This window comes from Neofelis nebulosa, chromosome 7, assembly GCF_028018385.1.
Source record: "Neofelis nebulosa isolate mNeoNeb1 chromosome 7, mNeoNeb1.pri, whole genome shotgun sequence".
NCBI classification, from domain to species: Eukaryota; Metazoa; Chordata; class Mammalia; order Carnivora; family Felidae; genus Neofelis; species Neofelis nebulosa.
This window is the reverse complement of record NC_080788.1, coordinates 41,352,602-41,370,238: the sequence shown is the minus strand read 5'-3', so window position 1 is coordinate 41,370,238 and position 17,637 is coordinate 41,352,602. Positions and strand designations below refer to the sequence as shown.

The 17,637-nt window shown below is 38.7% G+C and overlaps 2 protein-coding genes across 6 annotated transcripts in view; one reads left to right on the top strand and one right to left on the bottom strand.

The window, feature by feature from the left end:
* Window positions 1-501: 501 nt before the first annotated feature.
* Window positions 502-8,607, bottom strand: PCLAF (PCNA clamp associated factor). Of its 2 annotated transcripts, XM_058737417.1 has the most exons (5): window positions 8,404-8,607; window positions 8,018-8,098; window positions 6,035-6,197; window positions 2,269-2,306; window positions 502-1,517 (listed from the first exon to the last, which is right to left on the bottom strand). In XM_058737417.1, the coding sequence occupies exons 1-4, from the start codon at window positions 8,447-8,449 to the stop codon at window positions 2,294-2,296; spliced, it is 303 nt and encodes a 100-aa protein (XP_058593400.1). In that variant the 5' UTR covers window positions 8,450-8,607; the 3' UTR covers window positions 502-1,517; window positions 2,269-2,293. The 2 variants fall into 2 exon arrangements, with proteins under 2 accessions (XP_058593400.1, XP_058593399.1); XM_058737416.1 differs by lacking the exon at window positions 2,269-2,306.
* Window positions 8,608-13,666: 5,059 nt separating this feature from the next.
* The window catches only part of TRIP4 (thyroid hormone receptor interactor 4), a 66,710-nt gene continuing 62,739 nt past the window's right edge, over window positions 13,667-17,637 (top strand). For 3 of the 4 annotated variants that reach the window (XR_009264061.1, XM_058737413.1, XM_058737412.1), the window contains exons 1-2: window positions 13,668-13,820; window positions 17,284-17,453. Coding sequence is in view for 3 of the 4 variants with exons in the window: in XM_058737413.1 (XP_058593396.1) it covers window positions 13,720-13,820; window positions 17,284-17,453 (271 nt within the window). In the remaining variant the exon portion in view is untranslated. Of the gene's footprint in view, window positions 13,821-17,283; window positions 17,454-17,637 lie in introns of all 4 variants that reach the window. The other variant, XM_058737414.1, reaches the window with a different exon arrangement.

Sequence of the window (17,637 nt, the reverse complement as noted above, 5' to 3'; positions counted from 1 at the left end):
GCCAATCTTTCACAAAAGTTTTGACAATGAAACAGATTACATGGAATCTTTGCCTAATTAAAGTGAGACATCATCATATGTTGTATATTTGGAAAGACTAGGTACTTTAGGTCAAATTTTTTTAGAAACAATTACATATCAGTATTAGACTTCATTGCACACAGCACCATAAAGTTTCTCTCTCCATCAGTGAAAACTAGCAAATCAGATTTCAGATCCATCAAAACTTGACTTTGATAGAGTTGGTTTGAGCTACTCCTTAATAAGAAAACTAATTATCAAAGAAGTACTATACTTAGGATAAAAACTTGGCTCTCAATTTGGTAACATTCTGTTTAATATCCATCTCTAAAAGACAAAGCAAAAAAATATAATCTACAATCATCAAAACTTAGTTTGGAAGTTGATAAAATCAGATCAATGCACTGATTTGTATTTGGAAGGAAAAACAAAGAACTATCTAGTAGGAGGTAATCTTAGGAAGCACACAAATGGATAATCTATTGTGAAAATAAGTATTCATTTATTAAAAACAAACTTCAGAAGAACATACTTGTTAAAACATGGTAAACTTAGACAACAGAATATCAGGAAGCAAAAAGTGTGATAAGGAAGCAAGAATATCAGTTACTAAGTTATATTATACCCACCTCTTTAATTATACCCCTGGTTATCTTAAAATATATAATGGTAGCTCTAAGGACTCTAGACATACCTCTGGATTTATGGCATGATTTGCCTTTTATGTTTTATTGATTTCCAACTTGAAAAGTACAGGCCCAAAAGGTTGTATTTTATGATACTGAATCAAATGCATTTCTAGGAAAATTTCTCTCTTTTAATGTAGTCTATGAAATCTTCCTGTCTAATTCTAAAATTCTTATTTTACCTGCTTTGTTGTTGTTAGAAACTTTATCAACTGTTTAAATCCTCAGGCCACATTGCTCTTAAGGAGAAGATACATAGCCATCCAAATTTCTTCAACATTGCATCTTTGGCCCTCTTTCTTAAAAAGGGTTAGGTTCAGTTTAATTAATACTGAATTTTTTTAATGTGCAAAAATCTAACTCTGCTTCTTAAAGCAAATAAAAGGAACAAAAATACGGCACCATTCTAATAATCAAACGCCAATAAAAATGGCAGCAGTACAAAGATCTAAGAAAATCTCAAATACAGCAGATTTGTAATTAGAACACCATTCAATGATTAATTTTTAGCAAGAAAAAGAAGCTTAATAACAGGTAAAAGAAACCAAATACTGCGTTATATTGAATACCAAGGTAAGTAACCATAACGAATCTTACAAATTCTCCAATATCATAATTACTTGCTTTTGAGTAACTCTATATAAGCCTCATTTTTTAAATTAAATGCCTATTCAACAAAGCTAATTGGAACAAATACATTTATCCAAATTTACATCCTAGAATAATAAACAGGAGACATTAGTCAAGGATGCATTAAGGGAGTTCTATTCTTTTTCGTCATCTGTGTGATCAGGTGGCAAAGGACGTGCTCTGTGAAAAGAATAGAGAACTCAGTCACCTGAATATCAACTGCTAAAAAAAAAAAGTTATCAACCTATATAGATCATGAAGCTTAATAGTGCAATGGGTCTCATCAAGTGAATAGAAATGAGAGAAAATTAAACTCCATTAGTTGACCAACACCTAAAAATTCCAAGTACCAGAGCAACAAAATCTTTATTTTACTTGTTAAGTTGTCAGATGAGTGTTTCTCCTTTAGGATATATTGCTATTTTTATTAAAAATGGAATCTCTAATTCTATAGCATCTTCTTTCAACAGGTTAAGTGGATTAATAAACAGTATAATCAATCCTTCATACAGTAAGGACTGTGTGATAATAAAAAAGCAAAAAAATTAACCAATCCATTTGAGCAGAGAAAACATACCAAGTTGTCATATTTAACTGTATGTCCTTTTGAACCATATAAACATATTACCTAATTGGAAAAAATCTCAAAATTGGTTAAGTTTGCATATGGTAGTTGCAGCTTTTGAAAAATAATTTACATTACCCCAAAGCCATTTTGTACTCATTACACTTTTTATAGAGGAAAGTCAATTAAAAACTTAACCATAATTCAGAATTTTTTTAGAGCTGATGAAGATCTGTGAGATCTATTCTGAAATAAGCAGTTTTCAAATTAGATCCCATAAGCCTAAATGGTCATAGAGCTAGGTAGTGAAAGAAGGAAGCTAAAACAAAGGTATTCTAACTTGGTATGAGACTATCTTTGACTTACCTACTATTAGATTACCAAGAGGTCTTCATTGTGTTTTCCTGGAAGTAAATCAAGTTAACAAATGAACATGATCATAAGCCAAGCATACTTTTGGCAAGGACCTGCTGTACTTTACGTATCATAGTTCTTTCTATTCAAGGTGTTAAGTAGATAGTTTTTCTTGATTCTGAATTCCCCCCCATGCAACTGAAAGGAGTTTTACCCTGCCTCTGTGAGAAAAATAAAGCCATAGGAGTAGCCATGTTTCAGATTATAAATTAGGGAGTTTATAGCAGAATTCCTTCTGATAAACTGATAATTTATTATCTACTATCAAAAATAAATCTATTGATTTACTATCAGTAAAGAGATACAACTTTCTTCAACAAACAAATCTAAGCAAGGGGCCTAAAGGAATAATATAAACCTCTATTACTTAGTTTTATGTCACAAATTTTATTACACCGTGGATCAAAATTCCTTATGAGAATATATGTGTAATTTTTCTCCATATAATTGAAAGCCTATAGTATAGGTTTTATTGTTATGATGATCAATGTAGTCATATTTGGCTACATTGCCAAATATTTTGTTTCTTTAGTAGAAGTCACAAATAATTCAAGAGGGTTGTAATATATTCTAGACCTAATATTGACTATTAGCCTGTCATATCAGAATGAGAAAGAACAAGGTACCAAACAGTGACAGGGAACTGGAATAAACTTACAGGATCATGAAAGCAAGTCTATTAAAATCCAAAATTTAGTTACTGTTCTATAGTTTGATATTCCTTTTAAATATCTCATAACAGGGGAGCCTGGCTGGCTCAGTCAGAAGAGCATACAACTCATGACTTCAGAGTTGTTAAGTTTGAACCCCATGTTGGGTGTAAAGATTGCCAAAAAGGTGTGCCTGGTTGGTTCAGTCCGTGGAGCATTGATGAGTCAGCCCATGACTCTCGATCTCGGGATTATAGGTTTGAGCCCCACACTGAGTGTAGAGATTACTTAAAAAAAAAAAAAAAAAAAATCTAGGGTGCCTGGAGGATTAGTCAGTTAAGCATTCAACTCAGGTAAGGATATCATGGTTCATGATAAGCCCTGCATTGAGCCCCATGGATCCTGCTTGGGATTTTTCTCTTTTCCTCTCTCTCTCTCTCTGCCCCTTTCCCACTTGTACTAAATAAATAAATAAATAAATAAATAAATAAATAAATAAGGTTTAACTTGATTTAACACTTTTTTTTTTAATGTTTATTTATTTCTGAGACAGAGAGAGACAGAGCATGAGTGGGGGAGGGACAGAGAGAGGGAGACAGAATCAGAAGCAGGCTCCAGGCTCTGAGCTGTCAGCACAGAGCCCAATGCAGGGCTCGAACTGACAAACTGTGAGATCATGACCTGAGCCAAAGTCGGTCGCTCAACCGACTGAGCCACCCAGGTGCCCCGATTTAACACTTTCTTAAGCCTATTATGGCCATACTGGATACTGTAACATTTAAGCATCAGTGTGTGAAAACGTGAACCAAAAATTTCATGGAGTGTCTATTTCTTTAAAAAAAATTTTTTTTTAATGTTTATTCATTTTTGAGAGACAGAGACAGAGCTTGAGCAAGGGAGGAGCAGAGAGAGGAAGACACAGAATCCAAAGCAGGCTACAGCCTCTGAGCTGTCAGCACAGAGCCAGACATGGGGCTCAAACTCACGAACCGTGAGATCATGACCTGAGTTGAAGTCGGAGCCAGCCAGGTGCCCCTGGTCACATCATTAATTTTCAATGTTTGTCTCTCTTCAGTCTTGTACTTGAAACTCCCAGCAGATTTAATATTAGCATTTGTTATCTGGTGAAATCCTTCAGATTCTCTGTAAGTCAGTCCAATTGGGGACTCACATTTTCTGTGTTAATAAAGAGTGGAATTAGTAGATCTGATGAAGACCTATGTTTTCCTTGTCACATTGGACTTCTAGTCGCCATATGGATTGAGCTTTAGAATATGCAATGGTGAACAACAGAGTTCTTTGGCCTGGGTCTAACAGTAGAAATATAGAAAAGCAAGCAAGACCACAAGGAAAATGGCTGCTAACTGCAGGGCACAGGTGGACATTGTGGGCTCAGACAGAGGACCTGGTATACTAGTTAAAGGAACGCGTGAATAAATCTGTGTCAACAGAGCAGTGCCAGAAGCAGCAGTCCCAGACTGGGCATGGCCACCATTCCCTTGCCCACGTTGGTCACTGTGCCCTGGGTCAGACTTGCTGCTTGGTGTGCTGGAGGATCACAGGCTCCTGGCTGGTACAGGAGAGAGAGCTAGCAGGGTCTTAAATTGAGGGGCATAATGACAGTGATATGGCACCATGTGGCCACCCATGCTCACCATTCCCCATACCTCCAGTCAAATAATTTGTGTTTGAACCGCAACTTTTCCAAATTGCTTAAAGAGCCTGGATCCTATTATTTATAAGTCTATTTTTTACAAAGCAGCTTTCCTTGGCCTTTTTTTTTTTTTTTCAAGTAGCATTATTTTTGTCCCAATTCTTAGAAGTATGTTTGTTGTTGAAAGTTGGTAGCACTGAATGAGTAGGAGGAGAGGTTTTTACCCAGAAATAATCGCTATTGATACTTGGTATGTTTCTACAGCATAAAAATTGTACTTTTGAGTGCTGAATTTTTGCTTAACCTCTGTCATGAGCATATTCCTGACATTAAAGGCTTAAAAAGCATGATTTAATAATCTTCTTTAAAAAGCGTGTACACTCAACTTTGTATGCATGCAGTTTTATTCCCACCTTGTTTTATTTTTAAAGTATTTTTACGTATTTTTAGAGAAGTTGGAAAGAAAATACACCATGGTGTTAGTTGTGATTTTCTAAGTGATGAAAATTTCTGGATTTTTTTTTTTAATTTTTTTTTTTTTAACGTTTTATTTATTTTTGAGACAGAGAGACAGAGCATGAACGGGGGAGGGGCAGAGAGAGAGGGAGACACAGAATCGGAAGCAGGCTTCAGGCTCTGAGCCATCAGCCCAGAGCCCGACGCAGGGCTCGAACTCACGGACCGCGAGATCGTGACCTGAGCTGAAGTCGGACGCTCAACCGACTGAGCCACCCAGGCGCCCCTAAATTTCTGGATTTTCTAACCTTTCTACATTGGTTATTTATTTCTTGTAGAGGCTGAACTAGTGGTTTTTTGAGGTGTGGACATAATAGAATTGATGCTAGATAAACCAACATAGAAATTTCTTTTTTGAAAAAAGACTATAAAAAATAGACAATAAGAATTAAAGAATAAAGACAGGAAGTTCATGGTTAATAATATAGCACTTATCATCTGATTGGGAACTGATCCTCTTTGGGTGACTGAAAGGAGTAAATATAATACCTTTTACTGATGTTTGAAATTCAGGAGTGACTTAGAAGAGAGTAGTACAAGTTTGAAAAAACCTCTGGTTTCTGTTTTCTTATCTTTTCAGGGAGAAACTTCAAAGTTACTCAATTTCCACTTGTCTTTTATTTTCAAGAATATAAGTATTTTCAGGCACGTGGGTGACTCAGTCGGTTAAGCATCCAACTTCCGCTCAGGTCATGATCTCACAGTTTATGGGTTTGAGCCCTGAGACCGGCTCTGTGCTAACAGCTCAGAGCCTAGAGCCTGTTTCAGTTTCTGTTGTCTCCCTCGCTCCTGCCCCTCCCCCACTCGCACTCTGTCTCTCTCAAAAATAAATAAAACATTAAAAAAATTTTTTAAAGAATGTAAGTATTTTCTTTATATTCCAGAATGTGAAACTTACTTTCTTTTTGCTTTTCCTAAGCCACTGCTTCCTGCCTCTTCAGGAATTCGATTCTCTTTGTCAGAATCTTTAGGGGACAGCCCAAAGAATTCTCCGATTCCTTTTTGCCACTTGGGAGTTGGGCGCACACAAACTGGATTCCCTCCGGCATACTTATTTTCAACTATAAAATATAAACAGATGGAAGTAAGTAAGAACTAAGGATACAACTGCCATTCCTTAAAGGGAAACAATTCTTTAACATCAAATCTAAAGAGTATATGGTATTACATTCATCTTAAAATAATTAGAAAACGTGAGATGACAAATAACTATTCAAATAGTCTTACCCATTGTCATATTAAAGCATGACACATTTTTTCCTAATATGAGGTAGCACGGTGTAGTGTAAACCACCAAAATTTTACTTAACAAAGTCATTTACTTAAAGCACCTGTGAAAGGCAAAACAAATATACAGCAGTGTGAAAGTTTCCACAAAATTAGGTTTGACTTTTCAAAGCTCTTGGCTCCTTTTCAGTTCATAAGGTAAATCCAAGTCCTGATTTTTTTAAAGTAAGTTCTACATCCAATCTAGGGCTTGAACTCATGACTGTGATATAGTCACATGCTCTACCAACTGAGCCAACCAGGTGCCCCGATTCCTTATTATTTTAAAACAGTAACATAGAGGAAAAATTTCTGCCTCCTAATGAAGTAATGGTTAGAATAGCAAGATGAGCAAATTACTGAGTCACTACATAGATCTTTTGCTTTAAACACATTTGTCACAAACTCTACCTGTTAAAGAAAACAAAAAGGGAACCTGGGTGGCTCAGTTGATTAAGAGTCTGACTCTTGATTTCAGCTCAGGTCATGATCTCCAGGTTTGTGAGTCTGATCCCTGGGTCTGGCTCCTTGCTGATGGTTTGGAGCCTGCTTGGGATTCTCCCTCTCCCTCTCTCTCTGCCCCTCCTCTGCTTTCTCTCCCTCAAAAATAAATAAATAAACTTTAAAAAAAAATAGAGATCTTTAAAATGCCTTAAGGGGTGCATTTGGCTAACATAAGTTCATTAAGGGCCTATTCAGCTGACTCTGGCGATACAACAGTGGACCAGACAATGGGATGTAGCCCTAACTGGAATTTAATGGTACAGGGTATGGAATATTCTCAATAAATTCATCACCTTTAAACTTTTGACCTACAGCTCCTTTATATCTAAAGAGAGCAAATTAGTACATACATGCATATATTTTTTGGTAAGTTGTTTCTAATTTGGAACAGGGGGAAGTTTAAGTTAACTTAAGAACCCATGAAGTTCTTCACAGTGCTTTCCTGTATGTTCTTAACTAGGCCTTGTGGAATTAATCTTCCTAACTGCTCAACTTCCTAGGAAAGGAATGAGGCACCAGATGGCACAGTATTTTCTCAACCTCTCCTTGCACAGAAGGAGTAGTGTGAAGCTATTTCATCGGGCCAAGTTTTCCCTCCTAATGTCCCAAAGGCAGTATCAGGAGCTGCACAGTTGGAAAACACACACACACAGACATCATGCCAAAAAACAAACAAAAAAAAACATGCAGAAATGAAAACAAAAACGTTTAAGCTAAGCAGACAACTTGATTAGCACGGTCAACTACTAGATTAATTCTTAATCTAGTAAAAGAGAGCTTAAATAGCCTCCTACAAGAAAAGGACATCTGTCAGTATTAAAAATAAAAACGCTAAACTAGGAAAGAAAAACAGGTTTGAAGATAAATCGTGTCCATCCCTAACCCTGAGGCCTGAGATTCTTTTCCTTGTGACCCCCACCTTTACCCCAACCTGTCAGGCAGCCAAAGCCCCCTCACTGTATCAGAGGGCAAGAAAGAAACTCGAGTGTGAGAATCTCAGGAAAATAAATTCCAAGGTGGGTCAAGGGGCTTGCAGGTCAGGAGAACTGCGGTGCCCGGCCTGATCCTCTTTGGAGAAGGTTCCTCCAGAGGTTGCAGGGGCGCTTTTTACCTCTCCTCGACGAAAGCGATGCGGAATTACTGGCAGAAGTGGAGGAACCAAGCACCTTCCTGGGGGCTCGAGAAGCCACCACTGTGGAGAGGAAAGGAGGCATTCAAAACAGGGCTGTAAGGTTCCGACACCGAGTCTCAGTGCCACGTTCTCACCACGGTCCCCGACCCCGCCACCTGGTGAGGAGAGCCCGGCGATGCAGTACAGCAGGCCAACCATCCCCTGGCCGTGCCGCTCCTCCCTCTTGGTAAAGGGGCCAGGCCGCTGCTTCCTGAACGGCTGGACCATTTGGCTCAAAGGGCGGTGGGGAGCCCTGGCCTCTCCCGCTCGCAGCGGGGCTGCCGGGAGAACCCCCTGCCCCCCACTGCCTTGCTTAACCTCCTCACCTTTTCTGTAGGTGCCTGGGACACTGTCCGCTTTAGTCCGCACCATATTCAAACGCGAGGAGAGGGGAGCAATCAATGACTTCCCAACCGAGGGTGTTTAACTGGACAAGGACCCGAAAACGAATCTCCCGCCACAGTTTATATTGGTCTCTTTCCCGCGCGCTCCACGGACTCTCCCGGGAAGCCGCTCCCATTGGTTCCGCGCCGTACCCCCGCAACCAATCGCCAGTGTCCAGCGATGACAGCAACGAGGCTTGGCTCAGTACCGTCCCGTCCATCAACTTTGCAGAAGCTTGTGATTCGTTCCCGCCCCAAGTGGGAGGTGCCAAGGTGCTTTTTCGGGGCGCCCCAAGAGTGAGTGCTAAGATTTTAAGTAAGGGAAATGGACCTGCTTAGAAAAGAAGACCCAGGAAAGACAGCGAATTACATTTCTTCAAAAGTTACCACAGGGTGAAATCCATGTAATTGACTCCAGGAAGAGAAACTTGAAATGAAGCGGATTTTTTAATGAAAATCAAAATAAAGAACTTAAAAAAAAAAAAAAAAAAACCCTCAGACGAACTCTTTCTGCCGGGTCCATAACAAAACAATTCTATGGAATTTTAGAAAAGGAAGGTATTTATGAGGCATTTCTACGTTTTTAGTCCGTATGGTAACTTGTAACTAAAGAAAAAAAACCTGAGTAAATTGTATATATATACACACACATAAAAAAGAACAAATTAATGAAACGTCTTCCCAAGATCCAAATGGTCTCAGAGTTCCTTAAAAATATGCCAAACGTGCTAAGGGTACATCCCTGGCATACAGTGATTATAAATCTAGAATAGGAACTCAACACTATTTTCTATCCCTATGCCTATCTTCTAATTACAATACCCCTGGGGAGTGATTTTCACTCTCTGAAAACCATGCATAAAACATGATCAGATGAGCTTGCCTTGGGATGTATTTTGTTAAATGCTCACTTGAAAGGCAATCCTAAAAGTGTATGCACGGCATTAATTCTCTCCAATAAATTATGCTTGAACTTTCAGAAAATAGGCTAGTCAGTACTTCAACAGAATCAACAACCACTTTGTGTTTTAGAATTAAAGAATCTTAAAAGATCTAGACAACAGGTGAAATTATATATTATATTACATTACATTAATCACATTATAATTCAATTAATTAACTAATTATATTGTAATAGCAGGAAATGTATTGGAAATAACCTGTAGCTTTGTCTAAAAACCTTGGAGTCTAAGACTACATTAGAATTCCTACCAGAAAAATCAACAACCCCCAGGGTATTCCTTTCTTCTTTGTCATCACACACCTCTCAATACATAATCGTTCTTGAATGCACATTATTTCTTTTTCAGTTAAAGTGGCTTCTACAAAGGCCTGAATTACTTAATTCAAACTCATTTCCCAGGTCCCTGCAGAGATTAGAACAGCATAGAGAATCTGCTGGTCTTTCTCATAGTTCAGATGCCAAGTAAGTGGCCAGAAATAATTGCAAATATACCTTTGCACACATGAGCAGTTTATTACCATAGCTATGTTTATATGTTTGTCTTTTAATAATAGGGAAGAAAACATATTAGGGTAAAAAATTAGGAAACAAGCAGTGATCTCTAGCAGATATTCTTTAAAAAAATATTTTTAACATTTATTTTTGAAAGAGACACACACAGAGTGTGATCAGGGGAGGGGCAGAGAGAGGGAGACACAGACAGAATCCAAAGCAGGCCCCAGGCTCTGAGCTGTCAGCACAGAGCCCAATGCAGGGTTCAAACTCACCAACTGAGAGATCATGACCTGAGCTGAAGTTGGAAGTTTAACATATTGAGCCACACAGGCCCCCCGCAAAAGTTTTTAATTTCAATGTTTACTTTGAGGAAAGCTTCTCCTTTGAGGTTTGCTTTTCCTTTATTTAAATAAAATACAGAGAACTACGTGGTGTGAACTTGAAAATGTCAAAGGCCTAGGGCATTAAGAAAAGTTGTAGTACATTTGTATGAAATATCTGCCTAAACTTATACAAAAAAAATATCTTTTAAGTCATGTAAAATAGGTGTGCTTGCTTTGCTCAGGCAGAATGGAGGCACCTGGGTGGCTCAGTTGGTTAAGTATCTAACTTCAATTCAGGTCATGATCTCAGTGTTTGTGAGTTCAAGCCCCTCTTTGGGCTCTGTGCTGACAGCTCTAAGCCTGGAGCCTACTTTGGATTCTCTCTTTCTCCCTCTCTCTCTCTCTCTCTCTCTCTGCCCCTTCCCCACTTGTGCTCTGTCTGTCTCAAAAATAAATAAACATTAAAAATTTTTTAAAAATAAATGATAATCACTGTAAATAGCATTGCATTATATGACATATATTACAAACCAGAGATTGCAATAATTAACATGCTTTAAATAAAAAGAATACCTTTATTCTTAAAAAAATTTTTTTTTAATGTTTATTTATTTTTGAGAGAGAGGGACAGAGCATGAGTGGGATGGAGCAGAGAGAGAGGGAGAGACAGAATCCAAAGCAGGCTCCAGGCTCTGGGTTGTCAGCACAGAGCCGGACGCACGGCTGGAACTCATGACCTGAGCCAAAGTCAGATGCTTCACCAACTGAGTGACCCACCTAGCTGCCCCATATTCTTTACAAAATTTTCAACGTTTTATTTATTTTTTGAAAGAGAGAGCATGAGCAAGGGAGGGCCACAGAGGGAGAGGAGGACACAGGATCCAAAAAGGGATCTGTGCTGACATGCTGACATCAGCAACTCCAAGGCAGGGCTTGAACTCACAAAGCGGGAGATCACGACCTGAGCTGAAGTTGGACACTCAACCAATTGAGTCACCCAGGCGCCTCCAGAATACCTTTATTCTTTTTTTTTTTTTTTTTTTTTTTTTTTCAACGTTTTTTATTTATTTTTGGGACAGAGAGAGACAGAGCATGAATGGGGGAGGGGCAGAGAGAGAGGGAGACACAGAATCGGAAACAGGCTCCAGGCTCCGAGCCATCAGCCCAGAGCCCGACGCGGGGCTCGAACTCACGGACCGCGAGATCGTGACCTGGCTGAAGTCGGACGCTTAACCGACTGCGCCACCCAGGCGCCCCAAGAATACCTTTATTCTTGAGGACCTAATAATTTCATCATAATTTATATGATGTGCTAAGCCCTATTGTAAAAAAAAAAAAATCCTGTCATAGTCTCTGTCTTCAAGAAATTAACATTTAAAATGTTTGTTAATTAATTAACTAATTTAGAGAGCATGCGTGCAAGTGCAAGCAGGGAAGGGGCAGAGAGGGAAAAAGAGTTCTAAGCAGGCTTCTTGCTGTCAGTGCAGAGTCGGATGTGGTGCTTGACCTCAGGAACCTTGAGATCATGACCTGAGCAGAAATCAAGAGTCGGACCTGACTGAGCCACTAGGCACCCCAAGAGGTTAACATTTAAATTATGGGAACTGAACAGATATAGAAAATGTAGAAGATTTTTATGAAGAAACAAAATTTGTATCCACTGTTAATAAATATTCACAGAGAATTTGGGTTTTTCTAAGCTAGAAAATCATATATTTTCCATTAGTAACAAAGACAATCTATACCCAATGTACATCAATACACTTATATGATTTCGATCATTTATATCAATGGAAACATTAGCATAAAAAGGTGAAGCAGGAACCAATTAATGTAATTGCTCAGTCTAGATGGCCTAATGGGAATGAAGAACCTATAAATGTAAAACGAAGTCAGCCAATTAAATTTATTAATGGGGGCGTCTGATGGGCTCAGTCAGTGGAGCACAGCTCTTGATATCAGGGTTTTGGGTTACAGCTCCACATTGGATGTAGATATTACTTAAAAAATAAAATATTTTTAAAAATATATTGATGAAATATATCAGAGGACGTTAAAGCTCTCCAGTATAGTCTGGCTAAATTTTCATCAGTCCATCGTCCCAGTGGAGTAGAGAGTACTGACACACATGCAAGTTTGGTCTTCTTGGGTTGAAATACCTTTGACTCTTTAAAAATCACTGCAGCGTGGGCAAATAGGTTAAATAGGTGATGGGGATTAAGGAATGCACTTGTCCTGAAAAATTTAACAGAAGACCATGGGGGAGGGGAAGGGGGAAAAAAAAGTTAGGGAGGGAGCCAAACCATAAAAGACTCTTAAAAACTGGGAATAAACTGAGGGCTGATACAGGGTGGGAGGGAGGGGAAAGTGGGTGGTGGGCACTGAGGAGGGCACCTGTTGGGATGAGCACTGGGTGTTGTATAGAAACCAATTTGACAATAAATTTCATATTAAATAAATTTAAAAAAAGGAATGCACTTGTGATGAGCACCAGGTGTTAGACGGAAGTGTTAAATCACTATATTGTATATCAGAAACTAATATAACTGTATGTTAACTGTAATTAAACACAAAATTTAGAAAGAGAAGTCATTGTTGGCCAAAAAAAAGTATTACATAAATTAAAAAAAAAAATCACTCAGAATTTATGTCAAAGTTCTTTAAAGCCAAATCATAACACCTGTTATATTACAAGTTTTTCCTCCTGGAGCTTCCTGACTTGTTTTGGCCCTCCTGGAAAAGACCTGGCTCAAAAAAATTAAATAGAAAAAGGTTCTTGCAGCGTGAACCTAGTATTAGACCATACAGAGTATTAATAAAACCACGACCACCAAAGCAAATCCCTGAAGCAGTTATTCTAGCTTGCAAGTGCTATTTTAAATGTTTTACATAAACTAGAGCAATTTTTTTTTTAAGTTAGTTTATTTTGAGAGACAGAGAGGGCGTGAGCGAGCAAGAGTGCAAGCAAGCAGGGGAGAGTCAGAGAGAGAATCCCAAGCAGGTCCCGACCTGCCAGTGAAGAGCCCTAGAGCCGGCTGAATCGCAGGAACTCGGAGATCCTGATTTGAGAAGGAATCAAGAGTCCCATGCTTAACCCACTAAACCTTACCCAGGTGCCTCAAAACCAGAACAAGTTAAAAGCTGGCCTCTCAGATTACAGTTTTGTTTTATCTTTTCCTCGACTATAGTTTTTATAGGTAATTACACTGTCTTCTCAACCGAATTCCTGATTCTCGAGTCCTACATCTTACCATGCAGAAAAATCACGCGCAGATTTGCTCTGGTTCCAGCATAAACACACCAGGAAGCGGGAAGGAGGAGGCGGCACACGTGGGAGGGATCTGTGCTGGGGCGGTACAACCGCGAGGGGCGGTGCAGGCTGGCGGAACCCGCGCGAACGAGGTTGGAGTTGCGAAGGGGACTAGTCCAGTGCAGGACTTAGGGCTGTTGGAGCCCAGCTGGTTCCGGCTGGGAAAAATGGCGGTGGCAGGGGCGGCGTCCCGGGAGCAGCTGGTGGGCTGGTGTACCCAGCAGTTAAGGAAAACTTTCGGCCTGGATGTCAGCGAGGAGATCATGCAGTGAGACTGGTTGGGGTCTGAGGCGGGAGGGACCTCTGGGATGTGCACTGGCTGAAAGGGGAAGAGGGGAAGACTAAAAAGTTGATGAGAGTGAAGAAATATAGAAGGGCTGCTGTGGGACTCTAGGCGCCGAATTTGACCTCCGGCTTTACAGTGCAGCTTCTGGGACAGGGTGTCAGGCTCCACAATCGGTCGGTGGGGCCTTTTTTCTTAGGAAAACTCCAGATCTCTGATAACTAAACCTGTAAGACTGTCCCTGGAGCCAATTTTCTGATAGATTCTGCAGAGAAGGGCCAAGCCACATTATCTTTGCAAAAATTCCTTACTCTGAGCATTTGAGTTTGCCCGATCTGCGTGGTGTTTAATATTAAATAGGACCTGGACTTTAAATGGAGGAGGCTGAAGTAAGGTGCAAATAGCTCCTGACTGAGGAGTCCCAGGTTCTATTTTCTGTCATTTACCACTTTTGGAATCTTGGGCAACTTTTTTTTTTTTTTTTTTTTTTTAAATATTGGGCTACCTAATTTTCCTCTCTGTACCTTAATTTCCTCATGTGTAAACTGAATACTGAGCAGAGTTTATCTTTAATACTTTGATTCCTATAAAATGGAGATCGTGACATAATTTAGTATTTTTTCTTTCAATTGGTTTAACATATTTGTTGCTCTGCTGCATAACATGCTGTGGCCATAAAGGCTCTTGAGACCATTGGGTTCCGCGTGGTTGAGGAGTGCTGACTGGGGGAAATGTAGGGTGTTGTGGGAGCACGGAGTAAAGGATTCCCACTAAGATTTGAGAAACTTGAAAGGTTTACTTCAAGGAATCACTTTCACCTGAAAACTAAAGGGTGGGTAGGTGGAAGTGCAGTGTTCAGGCAGAGGGGGAAACTTCTTTAATAGTTGGGCTTGATCAAGGAACCTGAAAGTTTGTTTTTTTTTTTTAAGTTTATTTATTTATTTTGAGAGAGAGGGAAGGAGGAGCAAAAAGAGAGGGAGAGAGACAATTTGTGCTGGCTCCGTGCTGTCAGCACAGCCACTTCTTGGCTACCAAGAATACAATACTATTTGAACTCATTTCACTTACTAGGTTTTTATAGTTATTGCACAACAGGCTATGATGCCATGTTGAAATCATTTTTGTGTACATTTGCTGTGTCTTGCCTGGCATTTTACTGAGAATTACTCAGGTGTACTGTACTAGTGTGCTAACTTGAACAATTTGGCATGAATGGCCTGAATTTTTACAGACAGCACAGAACTGTTAACTTCCTAATCAGTGATTCACTTATGGAACATTAAGATTTGTACACAGGTTTAGCAAAATAAACTGTTCTGCAATCTGCATTAGCTCATGTTTTGGATGATTCTGTTTTGAAAGATTTGTTATACAACACATTTAGATGTATGTTGTTCCTTATTATACTTTGTTAAATAGTTAAAATGACATTTATTCAAATGTTACTGGAACTCCATAAATCCTTCCCTGGTAATTTGAATACCAGAGTTAAATGATCCCCTGAGGTTTCTTGCCGTCCTTTTGTAAGAACTCAATAGCAATTAATCTTTTGATGGGATGCCAACTTTGGGGATCAAGTTGATTAAACTGTAAAAGTCCTGAAAAACAGTGGTCTTTTCTTTTTTAATCTGTGATGGTTTAGAAGATGCTCTTAATGATGCCCAATGGCACAGGTTTATTCACCTATAGATCATAACACTGCAAATGCACCCACCACATTAAGAAAATAACCTAGCGACAGCTCAGAGCCTGGAGCCTGTTTCGGATTCTGTGTCTCCTTCTCTCTGTGACCCTCCCCCGTTCATGCTCTATCTCTCTCTGTCTCAAAAATAAACGTTAAAAAAAAAAATAAAAATAAAAATAAAAAAAGAAAATAACCTAGCACATATGCTACTGGTGATGGCAAAATCTCATGATTTTTTTTTAATGATACAGCATTATTATAATTTTTCTTATATCCCATACCAGTATATCTGAATTACAATTTATTCAGATCTTATAATGCTTTCATGGTCTGATATCTTAATTTACAAGTTATTTTTTAAAATTCTTTTCTAATGGTGTAACATATTCACTGTAGAAATCTTAAAAAATCAGAAAAAAGATAAAGAAGGAAACCAAAATTAACCATAATACCACAATCCAGAGATTATCATTGTTTCACTCTTCATGTTTTTTTTCCTATGCATATTGTAATACATTTTCAAAACATAGGGGAAAAAAGAAAAGAAAAATAAACTCTTGTTAATTGACCATAGTGGTAATTATTTGGGGGTATAAGCTCTGGCCTTTTTTCTACACATGTGTATGTGTATACACATTGCTTTTATAGCAAATGGAATCATATGCTCTGCACTCTATCCTATTATTTCATTTACCATTATAGGAGGGCATTTTCTCAGAATAATAATTATTCAAAACTTTCACATTTAGTGGTAGCATATTACATTTTTGAAAGTCCAAAAACTTGAATTCATTAGTCCCTTTTCCATCAATAGATATTTTAAATAGCTTCTAGTTTTTCATTAATTCAAACAGTGAGGCAGTTAACCTTTGCATAAAATTTTCTGTCTCTTATGTCTTATAAAGTCCTATAAATGGAATTACCAGATTATTTTTAAGGCACTTCAAATATATTGGCCTGTCAATTTTTAAACAAGTTGTACTGACTTGAACTGTTACCCCATTTCACTTTTAGGAACCTTTATAACATTTCCTTAAAAGAGATCTGCTCATTACGATGTGATACCCATCTTGATATATAATTTTTGAGAATATTAAATCAACAACTGTTTAGATTGTTCTATGTACTCATATTTTTAGCAAAAGAAATTTTAGGTTTTATAATATAGAGATTAAGTGATTTGTATTCCTCGGAAAATATGACTGCAGATATGTAGTTATAGGAAGTATTCCTATGTTAAGGACAGCTCCACAAGCCTATCTTCAAAACAGTAATTTAATTCTTCCAACAAGAGGGTTACATAAAGGTTTTATTATGAACAAGGTGTGGTCAGGATCTTTGTCTAATCAAACTTATATCCCTAGCACCTAGCATAGAATTTGGCTTAAAGTAAACACTTCAGTAGCTCAGTCGGTTGAGCATCTGACTTCGGCTCAGGTCGTGATCTCACAGTTCATGGGTTTGAGCCCTGTATCGGGCTCTGTGATGACAGCCTAGAGCCTGCTTTGGGGATTCTGTGTCTCCCTCTCTCTCTGCCCCTCCCCCACTTACTCTTTGTGTGTGTGTGTGTGTGTGTGTGTGTGTGTGTGTGTGTGTGTCTCTTTCTCTCTCTCTCCCCCCCGCAAAATAAATAAAACATTAAAAAAATCATAAACACTTTAATGGATTAATGAATAGTTTGTACTATGTCAGTTTATGTTGTGATTATTGAAAGACATAGTATAAGCAGTCTTGTTTCAACAACTTCTATTTTTGCTTCCTGAGGTATGTTTTGTCAATTGAGAGTGCTGAAGAGATACGAGAATATGTCACTGACCTCCTTCAGGGAAATGAGGACAAAAAAGGTCAATTCATAGAGGAGCTTATAACCAAATGGCAAAAGAATGATCAGGAGTTGAGTTCTGATGCTCTGCAGCAGTCCTTCAAAAAAGATGGTAAGTGGGGCACCTGAGTGGCTCAGTTGGTTGAACGTCTGACTTCAGCTCGGGCATGATCTCATGGTTCCTGAGTTCAAGCCCTGTATTGGGTTCTGTGGTGACAGCTCAGAGCCTGGAGCTGCTTCAGATTCTGTGTCTCCCTCTCTCTCTGCCCCTCCCCTGCTTTCAGTCTGTCTGTCTC